Genomic DNA, 19,558 nt, shown 5'->3' with positions numbered 1-19,558 from the left:
CTATTTCCCTCGGCATATAAATTTGGCACGTCGCCATTTATCTTTTACGACAGTAGCTTTTCGTTATGCACTCGCTCTCATTGCCGTCGCTGCCATTCTAACACACGAGTTTAGGTTCCTCGAAGTATCAAAAATAGTGTATCTTGGAAAAGAGAAAAGAAATATAACCGGATGTTTAAGCATTTCGCGCAGTGTCACGCTTCTTCCATTTATCAATTCCACAATCTCGATTTTTCGTTGCTACTAAAATTCCATTCTGTGTCTCACAAGGATATAATAATTTTTGATTTTCTATTTTGAGAAATGAAGATTTTCGGTAGTAGCTCAACCTAAATCTAACCTGTGTACAAAGGGTGATCTAAACGCAAAGACCACTGATAATTTATATAAAATCGTTGCGTGCTGTGTCATAGTGAATCTCATAGGCACGATAGCATTCGCAGGTTTCCACGGTTGGTTACACTTACGGTGCATGTCGATTTACATGCGATACTACGCGAAACGATTTGTCCAAACCAGCGGGTAGTCAGCTTGCATGTCCCCGCACGATCGTTACAATATCGGTGCCCTTTCAACGTTATTTCATTACTCCGAATTGATACGTCCTGTGCTCCGATAAGCAATTCTAAACGTGGTCTAGTATAATCGAATTTTCCGTCTTATAATCTTACCGTCGACAGTATTTTGTATCGATATTCTAAATTCATGAAACATGTCTGATCGTACAGAATGCCGTTTGACCTCGACTGTTGTAACGAAAGCTCGGTTAGTTTATTATTTATATATCGCCGTTTTCTCTTAAGCGCGAGATCGATGAAGAATAACAGCGAGAAGAATAACTCATAATAATAATAACAACACCAACACCGATGATGATGATGATGATGATGATGATGATGATGATGATATTGATAATAACAATAATGTTTCTTAAATATATAAGGGCGTTACTATAAATATTGTCTTACATTAAATTAGTATGTTCATAAATGAGTTTTTGTTTCCAGTATCGCTTTATGTGTACTTATTACGTTTAGTTGTCTTTTCCCGTTTTAAAGTGGGAGGAGTATTCTTCGAGTTAAACTTTGGTCTCGCTTGGAGAGCCTTTCTCAAGATCTTCAATTTCACAGTGCGGGACTTGTCGCGTTAAAGACCACCGAGACCGGTTTCCGTCTCTCCGTCGTACAATTCTCCCCGAAGAGCAAACCCCCGAAGAGGTGTGCCAGAAAGAAATATCCGCGGCCCTTATTTCGGCCATTACTTCTCCGCTGTTTGGCAAAAATAAGATCGGGGCTCCTCTCTCCTGTATGTAGGTGGCGAAAAATCTTTCAAGGTTCAGTGAAACTGGGTCATCGCGCGCGCTTTCCACATGGCAGCGGCAGTGAGATTCGTCGTTCTGCGATGTGCAGCCTGGCGTGAAGATACGAGGAGATATAATCTTAGCCGGCGATAAGACTTCGGAGAGTGACGTTCAAAGGTTACGAGCCTTATCCTCGCGTGTAGCGGAGCTTTCTTCCAGCTTGCGTGCTCTCAGAGCTTGCTCGCGCAAGGTTGCGTATGAAAGATATAATTTATATCTTCTCGATGTTCAACGTTGACGTTCGAACGCGTTGTAATTCAGGGAAAGAGATCTGTCTTTACATCTACTATGTACGATAGTAAAATGTTTGCGTGAAATATTATACATATTTTTAGCTCCCCTTTCCCCTCTCTTTTTAAAAAACGAGGAGACTACATAAAATACCAAGCTACATGCTATGGGCCATTCACGCGAATCGTAAAATCGCATTCGAATCCGTAGTGCGTAGTATCCTTTAAATCTTCGTGAATCAGATTTTCGTGATGTTTATTGAAAAGTAATCGTATTTGAAAAAATTAAAGCTTACCACTCGGAAATAAAAACTGAAAAGCAGTCATGTTACTTTATATTTTATTGCTTGTCTATATTTTCAGGATGCAATATTTTTATAAATAACGTGCAATGCAATTTTATATTTATGAACAGCTTTACCGTTCGATCGTGAGTTTATGTCAGGTAATATAATTATTCTAAACATTGGGATTTTGAAATATCTATCCGCTGAGATTGAACGTTCGCGGAAATTCGCGGAAAAGAAACTCTTGGCACGAATATAATGCAATTTGTTCTCGAGAACAAGGAGATAATCTCAAAGGAGAATTCAGACTTGTCAATAATCTGGAGGATTTAAAGTATTGAAATATTTTGCGTCCTATCAATTTACAACTAAGATAATTTCACCATAACCTCGTTTGATTGTCGTTTGATATTTTATAATTTTATAATGTTTATATAAATTGGATTTAAAAAATATTAATATTTAAAGTTTAGTAGATATTTTATAATTTTATAATGTTTATATAAATTGGATTTAAAAGATATATTTAATATTTAAAATTTAGTATCAGCTTTTGAATAATTTTTGTTGACTATGCATATCATGATAACAAATTGCTTTGTTAGAAGCAAGATCTAAATTTTCTTTTCTTAATAATCTTAAAACATAGACGTAGAATTTTGCAAATTCATGCAAATTTCACTATTATATTGTTCCTTTGGATAATAGGCTATTCTAAAATTACTCCTATAATATTATATAATATTATATAAATTACTCCTAAAATTACTCCTATAATCTCTAACCGTATAATGCATGATGCTAGTGTGCAAAATGCGCCAAGTTTTAATGCGAATTTACTCTGTAATGTGTAATTGGCTACGTTTGTATTGTCTCAACTTTTGATTAATGCACTATCGTAATACTCGCGAATACATTTGCATTGGATTTGTGTTTATGTCGTATAATTTTTATCCGTTCTTGTTCACTCGTTCTATGGAATTCGTATTGATATCACTTTTTTTTTTAATCCGATTGAAATATGAGAAGAGTATCGACATTATTGTAATGTATTCTTGAATGAAACTTTTTGATGAAAATGTTTTAACAAAACATTTTATGTTTTAACAAAACGAAAAATAAGGCATTAATAAAGTGTGCAGCATGTTAAAAATTCATTCATTTAATAAGAATTAAATATATATAAAGATCATAGACTTGTCATAAGTTTTTAAATTACAAAGGTATTTTATCAATTTATATATTTATGAGAAGATTATTTTATCTTAATCTCATTTTACTTTATATAAAGTAGATACTTTATTTCATTTCTATCTATTTATATATGCTGCTATCAATATACGCTTTTGCACGAGTTGTTACAGGGGTTTTTACACTTACCGGCAACCCTTGCCTCCTTGCATGCTTCGTACATGTCTTGTTTGATCTCTGGATTGTCGTCCGCGATAGTTTCGCCAACGGTCACGAATCTCTCGACCGCCAAATTTACCGCCTGGCCGACCCTGGCGACTGCTCGCAGACTCCGGTCCGAACATAGCGGTCGTTCTCTGTGTGAGATTAACGTGGAAATCTGTAAAGATGAAGTATTTCGATGAGTGCACAGAATTGAGTCGGGGACATCTCTGTGTGTGTGTGTGTGTGTGTGTGTGTGTGTGTGTGTGTGTGTGTGTGTGTGTGTGTGTGTGCGTGCGTGCGTGTGCGTGTGTGTGTGTGTGCGTGTGTATGCAAAATTTTATTTTCAAAAATTCGATATCATCAAAATGAAATTTTAATTTTTTTGAAAGAAAGTTTTAGATTCATATTTATTAAGCTGTATTATATATAACGCGTTGTCATCGTAATAATAAATACCCCAAGAGGCATACAATTTATCACTTCGAGATATTTAATGCTTTATAAAATAAAATGAAACGTGTTAAATATATACATAAATATAAATAATGAATAAAAATCAAGTCGAATTTTTCACGCAATTAATCATTGTGTTTCAGTTGTTAATTTTAAGATATAATACGATTTGATTGAAATAGATTTTGAGAATTAATTCGATATTTCTCTTGTTATATTTGCAATTTAATTGAAAAACTCATATGAAATTTGTTCTAAAATATAATATGATTTTTATATTTTTGATATTTTAATAAATGTTTTGTAGTTTCTTCTAGCACTTATCACGATTACATTTTAACAAGCAAAAAATTCAGGTATAATGTAATTTAATAAATAAATTTTGAAAGTTAATTTCTCTCGTTATATTTTTGCAATCGGGATTTAATTAAAAAACTTGGATGAAATTTACTCTAGAACAAAGCCTGTCCTTTGTATCTTTGATATTTTAATAAATGAGAATTTTGTAATTTCTCCTAGCACTTTATTGCAAATCTTGACAAATAAAAAAATTTAAATCAAGCAAAGAATGCAAACGAACACGAATGAACAAACTTGCTCCAATTAGCGCCGCGAACAGGAAAGCGAGCCCAACTTTACATCGATGATATGTTCCATCTGTTGTCGGTATCTCAAAGAAAAAGCGCTCATTATATTCGTCTAATAACAAGTACACTTGTAAATGTTCGTCCGTGATTGTTCTTTTTTTTGCTAGCTCAAATCTTAATACGACGACGCTCGGAATTGCGCTAGATCTATTCGAATCACAAATAAACCAAATCACGCATCAGTAGAATTATTATTATTACTTTGAATATATCTAACGATCATGATTTTCAGTTTCCTTTAGATTTCGCGATCACACTTTGATAGGTAATGGAATGACATACAGAACGGTTTCTGTTACTTGCGTTCGAATTTCGAACGCATGAATGGTAGCGCGGTAACTTTTTATAAACAATAGCGTCACAATAACAATAAAATTACGTACTAGTAAAATTGTTATTATCTCGAAATCCGTTTTTGATATCGTGGCGTACAATGCACAATGTCGCCGTGCTATTATTCGTGCCAACCATAAGATCGAGTGATGCGAATGATCGTGCGGTATAAACTATTCTGTACATTATTGGATTATCATTAAATAAATTGAAACGTTTATTTAATAATTATCTCTAAATTTAAATTTGTGATTTGATTATTAAAGATGTATGATAGCACTTCACTCAAATCAAATGATCATTTCTACTCGAAAAAAATTAAGATAATAAAAATAATCTTTATTAAATTACAAAATGATTTCTATGTGCAAGTATCACATCTGATTTTTATTTTATTATTCATTTAGATAAATAAATTAAAAGAATAATAGAAAAAGAAATTTACGTAAAGTAAGCCACAGAAAGTTCTCTTGACTTTATGACTAATATAAAATATAAAATTTGTATTTTGGATAATTTTTTCTCAGCAGAATTAGAGACATTCTGTATGTTTTTTACATTATTTTTTAAATAATATTAATAAATATTAATAAATATTATTTAAAAGTAAAAAACATACAGAATGTTTCTAACTTTGCCAAAAAAAAAAAAATTATCCAAAAAATTTTATATTTTATAGATTGGTCATAAGGTCAAGAGAACTTTCTGTGGCTTACTTTATATTATTACATTTACAAATTTTTTTACTTCTTTGAAAGTAAAATTATATTGTTATATTGTTATGGTAAAACCAAATCATATTACGAATAAAATTAATAATATTGCCTGAAACTGTAAAGTTAGATGCTTTATAGCTTATAATTATCATATTGATTTTGAGATATGCAGGATTTTTGGTCTATATATGTATATATCTTTAAATTCGATATTGTGTGTTGTTGCCAAGTTTAAAAAAAAATGAATATTAATAAAATTGACATTTTCTCAAAATTCAAGTATATTTAAAATCAATATTTTCTTAAATTATATGGTGAATATTAAACTATTAAAAATTTGTAGTTTACTTATTTATTGAAAATTTTAATTTATCAATATCTTTAATTGATATTAATTTTTGACATATATCTTTCAAAAATTCAAAGCGATGATCGCAATAGCGAAGTGGTGATAATGACATGCAAGTATCATCGCGTTATCTTTTATAATACAATTCTTCGTGCGAAGAGGAATCTGTGATCACTAAAATAATTCTGGCTATATAACTGAGTAAAATATGAAAAATAGCGAGTAATTATTACGCGTTAATATTCATTACTATCTTTCTAAGAGGCAAATCTCGCATAAGTGTCTCGTATTTAATGAAAGTGCAGTCGAATGTTTATAGACCGTTTGCGCTTACGAGCTGGTGCATCTCGCTCTAATGTGTATCCTCTAGCTATTTTAATTAACGTCGCAGTCTCGTCTAACCCAGGGCGATTTCAAAATAACCAGCGTATTCCCCAGCATACACTGGTAGCACGAATTCCGCACTCGTTTCCGCATTCGTTTCTAGCGTACCAATAACCCCGCGATCATACGCTGTTCGCCTCGCGCGCGGAATTGCGTCACAGTTCGTGGCGGCTTGATAAAAAACTACGTAATGCCCCGAGCATTCGCAGATTGTAGCATTCGCAGCTACACTGCATTTTCCACACAATTAGAGGATGCATTCGTGCATTTCGTTCCTTTCAGAGATGTCGGCCTCGGCCGAAGGAAGGAAAAGGAGTACGAGGTTCCGAGTGAAGGGGGAATTGAACTTGCGGAGTATTGTTTTAAGAAATGAATGCGTGCAGATACGTGTGTATATGCACGCGCACGCGCGCTGTCCTGAAGCTATGTATATATACGACTCCATTCATCCCGATTCGATCGTCTTATGTAAATGAGAGAGGCATCTATGACGATACAGCTTTGTTGCATATTAATTGCATGTATATGCAGAAGCGTGCATGACAATAAGGGATAAAACTATATAATAAATAAGTATAAAATGTAGTCATATTTTATACTTACTTGTATTCATTGTGTGTTATTTTAATTTTTATTCTGAATTTTTATTTCTAAAATTTAATATTAATTTCTATTCCTTAATATTTCCTCCATTATGCGCAGGACTTTACGTTCGTAATAATAACACCGAAATTTGATTGTAATAATATCAATAATATCTGGTATCTCGCATATTTCCCCTTGCAATTGCCGAAATCGAAAAAAAAACATTTTTGTACTCATGATTTTTACGGTTATAATGTATCTGATTTGGATTCACATTGGCTGTTTAATGTTATTCGTGTCTGTTTCGAAAAATTAATAACATTAGCAATATAAGCTCTGCTTCGAAAAAAAGATATTGAAAGAAGGGAGGGTGTGCGTCACGGCGGGGCCCGACCACGAACTAGTCGTGAAAAACTCGTAATCATTTTGCGAAAAAATACCACCTCAGCCAGGAATCGAACCTGGATCTCCTGCTTACCGGGCAGACATCTTATCCTTTCGACTACCGAGGCATGTGATGATATTTATCGCAAATAACGTGTTTAGAGTAACACATCACAATGATACACACACACACACACACACACATATATATATATATCACAATATATACATGTATATGTATATATTTCTCGAATCCCCATGACCGGGCGATATTCCAGAGCGATGTTGGTCTCTCACTCGATGGATGCAGGTCGGACCGCAACGGCGACACCCTCCAACGCCATTGGCGAATATACAAATAATCCTCCTGGTGCGCTAGTGCTCCACCGCTTACGCTTGTTCGATCCCATCACTTCTCAGTTGCCAACGTCATCGAAGCCGAACACGGTTTCTTTCGTTGCAAAGTGGAGTCGGAAAAACCAATTATTCCCTCTGAGTGAAGCGCGGCGAAGCCGCATTTTTTTTCAAACAGGCGAAGAAAGAACAATGGGTCCCCCTGCAGGGCGGCAGGAGAGATTGCATCAAGTATGGCTCGAGCCCCGTATTTTACTCGGTGATGTCATTTATTTGAATTTTACGAAATGCACACAACGTGCATTTAAATGTGTTTATTTGCCCGTCGGCAATTTGGTGTTAGATCGGATTTTTAAAAACTATTTTTAGCATTAATGATATATATCTCATTGCGTTACGCGTAACGCATTACGCACTTTACAATGTTTACAATTTGTTATCATATCATTTGTATGTAAGCTTTAAAATGTAAAGAGGATGTAGGCACGTTACACACACATTACACACACGTGTGTATTACTGCAACTAGTTTAAATATTTTATGTCTCTAGAGAAGAATTTAATTCTGTGATTTCCATATTTATCAGTTTTTATATAAATATAACTACAGAAAGAATTACAGAAGGAGATTGTTACACTTACAGAATATCTTACTTCTATCATATCATATTTTAATGACAGACAGTTTGTCGCTAGCAGGAACTAGTAACGAAGGCTGCCGCTTGCAAGTGTCTCGTGCAAAGTTCAATATAACTTTGCATAATTTCCGCCGACCGGAACTCCATTTTTCACGATGAAATTCCAACGAGTTTCCTCGAGCGACGCGCGAGTAACCGACGAATAATTGAAATAGCTCTCTCTCCTCGAGTAGGGAAATCGGTCGTCTCTTGCATGAAAATTCCCGAAAGTCCATGAATTTTGTATTCGACGCGACATCATTCTTTTATTTTTCATTAAGATTAAATTGTTACGCTTAAGCCGATGGCTTTCTCTTTACCTCTCTTCATTTTTCTCATTCGCCGCATTTCGGCATTAACAATAATAAGGCTAGAGTCTCTGCTGCGGCTGCTATGGAGCGATATCGATTCGAGTACTCGACGATACGACGTTAATCGCTTTCATCGTGCGAAATTCATCTCATCCCGACGTACGTGGCTATTCGCGGAATTCTCGATATCGCCGGTGAATATTTAGCTCGCGAGATATCATCAATCAATTCCAATGTCGCACCGCGGTAGCGAAGCGTTTCCTGACGTATCTTCATCCCCCGTAATACCGTAGCGTAGAGTTTGGGTCCTGTAACTTATGTTCCGTGACGAGGGCGGTTCGTGAATTTATCGCTCTAATACGCGACGACCATACGTGACGTTGTGACGTGCGGAAATAACTTACCCCGCGACCGCGGGAGTAATATCTCGCATATAATCGGGACGTTATTAACGCATAATCGCTCGCTGCTCCTGTCCACGGAAAATGTGATCAAGAGGTCGCATTTTACGATGTCGTTGTTGGTCATAATACACCGTGACGTCCATTCTCTAATCAAAGTATTGAATTTTTTCCGATGCTACTTGTTATGAAAAATATGCGATACAAACTGCTTTTTTTTCATTGTCGTATTTTGCATTCTGCTAAAAGCTTCCACTACTATATATTTCGACGCTGTTATATTCTGACATATCCTGATATCCCATTTCCATGCAGAAATTTTACTCGCGCTATCATGATAATCCGATAAATAACGCTAAGCAATCCCATGTGTTCATTAACGCTGCAGTGTGACATGTAACCGGAGTTGTGTAATTATTCATAAACGGCTGGCATATTACGCTCGACATTGCGCATTTCTAATTTAAATGTTCGTTAAACGCAACAATGCAGTTTACATCAACAATGCCGGTAGAGAAGACAGTAAAATGCGACAATTCATATTCTTGGATTTTTAAAAATCACATTCGATCGATTTTTCGCAGCATGTGAATTTTTCACGATTTTTAAAAATATCACTAGCATTGTTGCAAATACATTAATAATTTATGTGCAAAAAAAAAACATAGCAAGATATATTTGTAATTTTACTTGACATTGTCTATTTAATATTACCAGTGCTGAAGTGGATAAACTTTTGTTTGTGATCGACCTCTTCATTTTGTTCATCTCACATCTTTCATTTACGGAATAGGAGCTCTTGGAGCTATCTCTCTTGGATCTTCACGAATACGAACGCAATCATCCCGCTAGCGAAAACGATGGGTTGCCCCCACCTGCTGTGACTAAAGCAGGTAGCCTATCGTTTCGTTTAGTATTGAAGATAGGCACCATTATATATTAGAGATACCCATAAGTAATGTTATTTTTTGATATGCAAAATTTTATTTAAAATTTAGTACAGATTAATCTACAAAATAATCTCCATCATGATAATCTTTTTCCATCTTTCTGGCAAATTTGAAAATTTTGATTATCTTCTTGTAAAATAAGGATGATTGAGCAAAGTAGATTTGGTCCAGATTTTGGTCTATCGGAAAGATCGAAATCATTATTTTTAAATTTTTTTAAAATAACGCTGGCATACTCTGACATTCAAGGCACTAGAGTAAAGCGGAATTAACGGCATTGAAACTCGTAAAGCATCAAATGTGCATGTTATTCATACTTGGGCCTTCCATTCTTAACGATACACTCAAATTCTTTCTCAAATTCTCAAAATTTTACGATAAGTACACTAAATGTCAATAATTTAATTATTAAGATTAATAATAGAATTATAAAAAGAGTAATAATAAATCACGTTCACGAACAAGATGATAATGTTTACTCAATCTGAAAAAAACGATATTACTTATATATACCTTCGATAACTCACCAAGAAATTTAAATAATTATTTCGGAAGCGTTGAGCGAAATATTTCAAGGTTATATCATATTTATTAAAAGTCTATTATTTTTTATTAAAAAATCCATCAATCTGATTGATGGACTATCAAATTGATTTATTATTTTTCAAACAACAATTTTCATAAGAAACATATGTTCAGATTAATAGTAAATATTTACGAATTTTTGTCCCTTCGTTCAGGAAAATAACGATTTAACGATCTATAAAGAACATCCTAAACGAATGCATTGCATAAAAGAAGAAGAGAAGCTTCTCACGGATAAATTTAATTAAAGCACTCAAAGAACGGCAGTCACGAATAAAAGCTGACGGGTAGATTCGACTGATTTTAAGATTTAAGAGTAATTTTATGAATTCTCTTTACTTTGCAAAGTCTCCAAAGAAGATCAGCAATCGTGTTAATCAGGGGACTTAAATCTCTCGTTATGAATGTTCGGATTGAAATCTTGCTATTTTGCTTCATTATTTCGACCCACATTATTTTTTTAATTTACTTCTTCTTTATCATTGTATTTTTGATTCTTCTTTTCCCTTTTGAAAAGAGACTAGCATTCATGCAATTACTCACTTGTGGCGTAGTTGTTGCTAAGTCTCTCTCCGCACCTTTATAAAAGATACATGAGCTTTCACTCCGTCCATGGTCCTCTTTCTTCGAGTTTTCTCATTTTGCCATTTCCTTCCTGACTCATCGTCTTGTAGGACATGATTTTTATTTTTTATTTATCTAGAGCGTCTAAACTCCTCTCTTGCTGTCGATCAATTTCTTCTTTCCGTAATCTGGCACTGCGACGAATGATATTTTTCTATCTTGTGTAAGTACATTTATTTACAAATGTGCTGATTTAATTTTTGATTCTTTAAACCAGACATTTATTAGAGTGCTCAATCTGCCGAAATTGACGGCAAATAGCGACGTGATTGCACTGACGTTGCACAATCTGTACAGACAGATTTTTCAAAAGACAACGTGCCAATTTTTCTTCTTCAAGTCACTGCACAAACGCGCTTCGTTAGGAATTTCGGAAACACGGATCTAACCGGTGACAACGAACGACGACGGGTAGATAAGATGTATTTTTTTCTTCCACGAATCTCGATTTCTCGAATATTGAATAAGCATCAGAATGGAATGACAGCTAAAGGCATATGTAGCGCGTTTCGATCAGCCATGATCAGTTCGATCCAATTTCCCATCATGACAGAAAAAGGAGATTACTCGATGAAACGTGATAACTCGAAGGGAGGGTGTGCGTCACGGCGGGGCCCGACGAACCAGTCGTGAAAACTCATAATTATTTTGCGAAAAAATACCACCTCAGCCAGAAATCGAACCTGGATCTATCTCCTGCTTACCGGGCAGGCATCTTATCCCTTCGACTATCGAGGCATGTGATGATATTTATCGCAAATAACGTATTTAGAATAACACGTCAACAATACAATATATATATATATATATATATATATATATATATATATGTATATTACAATATACATATATACATGTATTCTTTCGAATCCCCATAACCGGTACTCGAGATAGAAGAAGAATATAAATGAAAATCCTATTTTGATTCGCGCGAGTGAAAAGATTGGGGAGAAGAAAATGAATAGCCTATAGGTTACGTTGGATTGGCTGACGATTCCTTTGAAGACGGAGAAATTTCGGTATCGTTGAGCAAAAATTAGGAAACCGATGAAAACGAATTATTGAGCCAATTTATTCTGTTTCACGCTGTGAACTAGAACGGTCCGCTAATTGATCCGCCAAGTATACGCATAACATCAGTCGCTACGAACGAATCGTGAACAAAGAGCCAATCTAATTTGGAGAATTCAGTTGTCCAGCGGCCATTGTACTATAGTCCACCATTTCCATTTCAAAAGTAACACCGCAACGTACACGCATCGAGATTTGCCGAACCGCGAGAAATTGAGATCAATTTATTAACACGTATCCATGGTATGCAAAAATGAAAAATCGGTTTTATTCAAATACCTCCGCAAAATTTAATATGGAGATATTGTCAAAGATACATTGAGATGATCAAATTCCAAGATTTTATTCTTGGAATTCTTATTCTAAATTAATTACATTTGCTTTATTACCTCCCTCATCTTTCATACGAGGATCGAAATTTTTGTTTAAAAATGCATGGTAGCACTTCACTAATCAAATGACCATTTCTATTCGAAAAAGTTTAAGATAATAAAAATAATCGTTATTAAATTACAAAATGATTTCTAAAATATCATATCTAATTTTTACTTTAGTATTTATTTAAATAAACAAATTGGTAGATTAGGAGAGGAAGAAATTTATAAGATAAGGCATAGAACTTTTTAATTTTATGACCAATCTATGAAATATACGAGTAAAATTTGTATTTTGAATAATTTTCTTCGAACATTCTGTATGTCTTTAATTATTTTTTAAATAATATTAATAAATATTAATATTACTTTCTGAGAGAAAAATCACATTGTTGCTAAAACCAGGTTATATTATCAGTGAAATTTGACAACATCGTATGAAATTATCGGGGTTGGGAAGTAACTCGTTATTTGTAACAAAGTTACAGTTACAGTTACTTTTTTTTCAATAATTATAACTTAACTTCGTTTCTTTTTTTCATTTATAACTGTAATTTAACTTAATTTACATTTTTTTAGTAACTAATAACTAATTTGATAGTTACTTTCATCGTTACTTCATATATTTCAAATTTATTTGTCATTTAGTGCTATTGTGTTATTCTATCCTTGTTTTACATTTAATGATAAAATGACACAATGGCTACGTTCAGTAGAGGAAGCAGTTTTGCAACTGTTGTAAAAATCTTTGATATGATGGATTTTTGTTAGTTTTTCCCTTAGTTTCTCATGGATCTAAATGTATAAACTAATCACATTTAAGAATCTTACACACTTGCAAAGCTGCTTGAGTTGAACACAGCTAATAGCATTGACAGCCTGCTTCTCACACTTTTAGACTATGTTCGAAAACATTTGAATACTCCATATATCATTTTATTCTTGTTTTTCTAAATATTAAACAAGAATAAAATGATGCGTAGGAGCACTCGGAATGACGTTTCCGAACTTAATCTTAATGTGATTGGTTAGATGTAAAATAAGAACCAATCAAATTCGACTGCTATAATAAATTTAAAGTTTTAAATCTCACTTCAATGTCGTTGCAATCAGTCCTTAGAAATATATTACAAGAAATATATTAGAAATATAAGATTTTGTATTTAAAATAGCAATGCACAAAACATTATAGGAAGTAAACAGAGAAGTAACTCGTTACTTTTGTAATACTTGAGTAAGTATAACTGTAACATGTATTTTTTAAAATCAGTAATTAGTTGTAATGGTAACTAGTTATTTTTTGAAAGGAAAGAACTATAACTGTAACTAATTACTTTTACAAGGTAACTTTCCCAACCCTAAAAATTATAAGATTAGATCTTTCGGTTTATGATTGCTATATTGATTTATGATTTTGAGATATGATTTTTGGTCATAAATCTTCATTCACATTACGCGCTGTTTATTCGATGTTGCATGTTGTTGCCAAGTTTCAAAAGATGCTAATAATAGAATTGACATTTTCTAAATTGAGATATTTAAGATTAATATTTTCCATGATAGAACTATTAAAAATTTGTAATCTATTTATTGAAAAGTTAGTTTACATTAATATTCTTTTTTTCATTCTTGTTAATATAAGAAATATTGTGATAGATAAATGACTGATATATGCACTATTTGTGTCTTATGAACATGTATGTTATAATTATTTTTTCGAAAACGATATGGAAAATTGACTTAAGAATTCACACATATAGATAAAATGCATTAATGAACATAATAGCAAAATATTATAATATAATAATTATGGTATAGTAGTAAACATTATTAGTAATATTATTTTTGAATTTTTGATATACATCTTTAAATTGTTTTTAATGTTTGTTATTGATGCTTCAGTAGCCATTATTATCAATTGCAATCTCTCGCAATTTCATTCAGCAGCATTTACTTGTGTTAATGAAGTATGATGATGCTTTTATCTACAATCAATCATGGTGAAAGCATCAGCTTCATTGATATGAAATTTACGTTAGCCCATTGAACAAATTCGGTGAGTCGCCATGGAAAATTTACATGCATCATAACGCGTTAATTGGCCAGACTAGTGCTTGTACCGAGTACGCGTACTTTATTTCATATATATTTTTGTCTTCACGTAGCTAGATGATTTTTTTCATGCTGGTTTTTTAAACTTTTTAGTCTGGCAATTACTAATTGATGACTGTCCTTCTCTATACTGCCACAAAAATTAATGTCCCGCTTTTCAATTCTTTCGTGAGGGATGCTCTTTTCTAAAAACAAAAAATATTCTGTATTTTGAACGCAATTACATAAATATATTCTTCAATCAAATCATGCATGATATTTTCACCGTAATAGAACGGCAGATTAATTTTATAAAAGTCCTCTTCATACACCCCGGTTAACGACGTTGTTGTATAAATAAAGATAGAGCAGGCCGCGGGTTAACGTAATCCGTTTATTCGTGATTGGATTCCAGGCGATTCCATAGATATGCCACGAGACTCTCTTCTTCCCTTGAAACTGTCGTTGAAGGCGATTCGATTAAACAGTATTTTCATAGCATATCCATTATATGATGATTACGTTCCAGAATTAAGCAGACTCGCTTCAGCTTTTAAATTTATTGCAATTTCTCTTACAAACCAGCAAACTGCGTCACCACAACTTTAGTACTGTAGCCGTTTCAAAACCATTAAATATCTATTCTAATTCAAAACTGATGACATTTATAACTTATATAGCGTAGCAAAATAAATATACCAAATCTCTTCATTCTAATATAATACTTTTTCGAATTCTATAATTATCTTGTACAATTAATTCAGCAATTAATTCAGCGCGTAATTGTTGCACTTATTGAAAATGCTTTTGTCATTACGTCGTTTGATTATAGACGGTCTCTAGGTACGTGTTTTAAACGAGCACATTAAAATTAGATAAAGTGCAACGTGTCTGTGGCAAGTGGCAGAAACTCATTCTGAGAATGATGTGGTTTTAATTGTTGAAAATTACTCAAGATCGCGAGCTTTATTGTGATAGAAAAACGAACTTCTCATTCGCCGTTTTACTGCCGTGCGAATGGCGCATAAATCTCCTTTCGTAACTCGTTTCCGATGGACTACGCAAGCGTAATGCGAACCGGATTTCCACCATGAGAGAAACAGGATGCGCCGTTAATTATATATTTTAAGTAAGTCGCATGTGTGACGTTAAAATGTATGTGATAAATTTGTAAATAAATGCTATCGCTGAACCGCGCGAACACGAACCTATAACATCGCGATCAACGCTAAAAGATTAGGCCGACACGTGTAGCGTGTGCGAGTTTGACGCAAGTGTTAATAGACTTGCGTGACTTTAAATTATAAAGCACGTAGATGAGCTTTTCGGATAAGTCATGCGGTTTTATTCCCGACGCTTCACAACTTTATTAATATTCGTATCAGTAACGCAACGCATATCTTTAAACGGAGATAATTAATGTTTTCATGACAACCCGTTGGAAAGTGTAACTCTGATCGTTCAAATTAATTAACATGATATATATATATATATATATATATATATATGTATATATATATATATATATATGTATATATATATATATATATATATATATATCAATATTATTTTATAAATTTCAACATAGTTTACAATAAAGATCTTTATTATAATATCCAAAAGACTTTCGTTAAGTTATTAAATCAAAAAGATAACATCTTTGTTTTGTATTACAGCATATTGTATTATTAATTATATTTTGAATACGACATTATGATAATCCTTCCAATAATGTAAGAAAATCATTGATAATGATAGACTGACTTCCCAAAGAAACATCCTCTTATTTCTCGAAAATTAAAGATTGTATTTTAGTATCGATAAAAATATGATGATAAAAATATGATAAAGGAATAAAAATTGATATATTTGTCGCTTGATGCTACAGGGTGGACAATTTAAAGCGTGACGAATTTTTATTTCAGAAACAAAGCACTACAGAACAAAAGCGTTTAGATAAAAGTTATTTGGTTTCAAGGGGGACATACGATAGTATTTTTAATTCGTCATTTCATGGATGTTTTCAAAGTTATTTGAAAGTCAACTTTGATTTTTTTAAATGGAAACTTATTATTTTTATCACGTGATATTATTTTGTGTAGAAAAGGAAATAACTTTTGTAGGAACACTTTTTTTATCCGGATCTTATGTTCGAAGATATTTAACAAAATGATATATTACCCGTTCTTAGCGTTATCCAGAATCGACGACGTGGACGTGACGGGGTTTGATCCCTTTTGTTTTGGTGTTGTTTTTTTAGAGTATTTAAAAAAGATGCTCAAAATGATGTCTGGCTGGCCTGCCATTCGTTAAATAGGTCCGTCTTATATGGGCACTGAGACTTAGTTTTCAAGTTGTTGGTCAAGTTGTTTTTCAATTTGTTTTGCACAGATTTAGTCTTATTAATACTTTCGTCATTGCTTTGCTTATTCTTCGGATCATATCTTCCCTTATTGAGATTATGACACTATCGGACACTTCTAGTTATTTCTTACCTTTATACATAGAAATGCCATAGAAATGAATATGAGACTTCGCCGATTGATCTGGAAAACGTTCATTATACACATTAACAGTATCTCTGTAGTTATCTTTGCATTCTCCCAGAATCATAAACATGTTAAATGCTTCGTGAAATGCATTCATTTTGAAAAAGACTAAAATTATAACTCATCGAATAAGCGCTGAAAGGATAAGAAATAACTTAGAAGAGTCCGAGAGTGTCAGTCTCAATAAGAGAGGATATAATCCGAAGAATAATCAAAGCAATATCGAAAGTATTAACAAGAATAAATCTGTGCAAAATAAATTGGAAAATCAAACTTGAAAACTAAGTTTCAGCCCGTATAAGACGAACCTATTTAACGAATGGCAGGCCAGCTAGACATCATTTTGAGCATCTTTTTTAAATATTCTAAAAAACAACAAAAAAACAAAAAAAAAACAAAAAAATATTGAACACGCCCATGAAATGACGAATTAAAAATACTATCGCATGTCCCTCTTGAAATCAAATAACCTTTGTCTAAACGTTTTGTTCTGTAGTGCTTTGTTTCTGAAATAAAAATTCGTCACGCTTTAAATGATCCACCCTATATATAAAATCAGCTAAAAACAAAATTTTCAAATGCGAAAAGAAAAAATTCTTACGATTTTCTTTTGCAATTTTGTGTAATTTAATAATAAAATAGTTTAAATAGCAAATATGTTATTGATAATATTACATCATTTTACATATTCATAACTTCCTAGAACTATTTTATTTGTATTTTTCTCTTTCTTATTTTTCTCATAATGCTGTTTTAATTATAAAATCAGGATGTGGCGTAAACCAACAATTATCCTCCAATATTGTTATAATCTTTGAGATATGTAAACGAGTGATTCGTATAAAGTCATGAAAAAAAGTTGAGATCTAATATTGTCAAGATCTTGTTTCAAGCTCGTTACTTTGACGCGTAGGTCTCGATGCTACCTAGAAATCGAGCTGAAAAATTTTTTTTTAATTTCCCGTTTGTAGTACACGAAATTGCACTGAAAGAATAATTTCCTCTGGGAATCCTCTCCAACACGAGAGGGTTCAAAGGTTCGATAGCGTTTCGTGTGTATAGGCACAACGGAATTGCAGACACAAGAAACGGCTCTATATAAAAAGATTCTTATTTAAAACAATGTTGCTAGAGCGAAACAACCTATTCTCGAGAGAAAGCATTCATAGATAAATATTCGGAAGTATGTTACGTCAATGAAATTTTTCTTGAACGAAAACATTATGGGTATTCTTGCGAAAAATGCCTAATTGTACAAATTGCCAAAATTCCGTGAAAAAATAATCGCAAATTATTGGAGGTATAAATAGATACGAGTATTCGGGATGATTTCGAAGAATTTACGAGAACGATCATTTCGCGTCAATTTGCTATCCAATTTTCTTTCGACATTTCTTGCGCTCTTCCGACTTCCGCCCGCCCATTTCAATTTAGATTTCGTGAAGCTCAATTATACTTGTTACCGAAGTAGGTGCAATTTTAATCGCATGAACTCTTCTGTTTCGTTCTTCGATTCAGCGTATACAACGAGCATATTTTATGTAGATGGTAAATGCGCTTGCTGTAAATATCAGTAGCCCCAGAGAAAATCGATTTTAATGCAAATCTATTTCACTGCAAATGCTTCCACATGTAACGATCCGCTCTTCCATATGGAGGAGGAGGTCTATCAGGATTAATGATGGAAAATTTCACTTATAGATCCTTTCTAGTTGTACAATTTTATTAAAGTTTAGTTTGCTATATATTTTTATGAAAGAATGATCACGAATGACAAACCTTTAAAACAATCAAAGTTACTTGATATTGATTAATGGCCTTTATCCTTTATTCAAAAAGTCCTTTATCTTTAAGTAATAGTTAAATCCATTCACTAAATGGATTATTCAAAACATACTTAAGACTCGAGATCATATTCAAAGAACATTTTTTATACAGAATAATTGCAGAAATGAGTTTTGAACATTATGTAATTTCCGAAAATCAAAACTTTTCACAAAAACTTTTGTTAAATAAATTTAAAGTTTCCATGGCCAATTTAGAGAACGAGTTAAAGCTTTTTAAATTATTTCGTAATGCAGATTTATTTCGCAATATTATGCGTATTATAAATGAAAAAAATAAAATAAAATTTATTCGTAAGTAAAATTTATACGTTACATTTTTATACGTTACATTAGCATCGCGCGAAAGAAGATGTAATTATTCATTGACTTGTTAGCATATTACTCTTGTGAAATGTTCTCTGCCGTAGAAAACTGGAAAATTCTTTCTAACGTAAATTGAACTTTTGCGGATAAGTCATTTCAACGTGATAATTCACAAGAATAATATATGCGTATGTATATGTATATGCGTATTATATGAAAATACATATAAATGCATATTAGCGTACAGATGTGTAGTATCTTCAATTTAATTCAGAATGGTTAAAGCAGGCTTTTTATT

At 32.9% G+C, this 19,558-nt stretch overlaps 1 protein-coding gene across 5 annotated transcripts in view; it reads right to left on the bottom strand.

Annotated features, from left to right (window-relative positions):
- alpha-Catr (alpha-catenin related) overlaps positions 1 to 19,558 on the bottom strand; it is a 64,452-nt gene that overhangs the window by 23,744 nt on the left and 21,150 nt on the right. For all 5 annotated transcript variants that reach the window (XM_089076922.1, XM_089076917.1, XM_089076921.1 and 2 more), the window contains one exon: positions 3,258 to 3,447. In XM_089076922.1, the coding sequence (XP_088933048.1) occupies positions 3,258 to 3,447 (190 nt within the window). The remainder of the gene's footprint in view (positions 1 to 3,257; positions 3,448 to 19,558) is intronic.

Source organism: Pogonomyrmex barbatus, unplaced genomic scaffold, assembly GCF_055798465.1.
Source record: "Pogonomyrmex barbatus isolate J1 unplaced genomic scaffold, ASM5579846v1 scaffold2, whole genome shotgun sequence".
In the NCBI taxonomy this organism is placed as follows: Eukaryota; Metazoa; Arthropoda; class Insecta; order Hymenoptera; family Formicidae; genus Pogonomyrmex; species Pogonomyrmex barbatus.
Note: the sequence above shows the minus strand (reverse complement) of the source record. Positions and strands in the feature narration are given on the sequence as shown.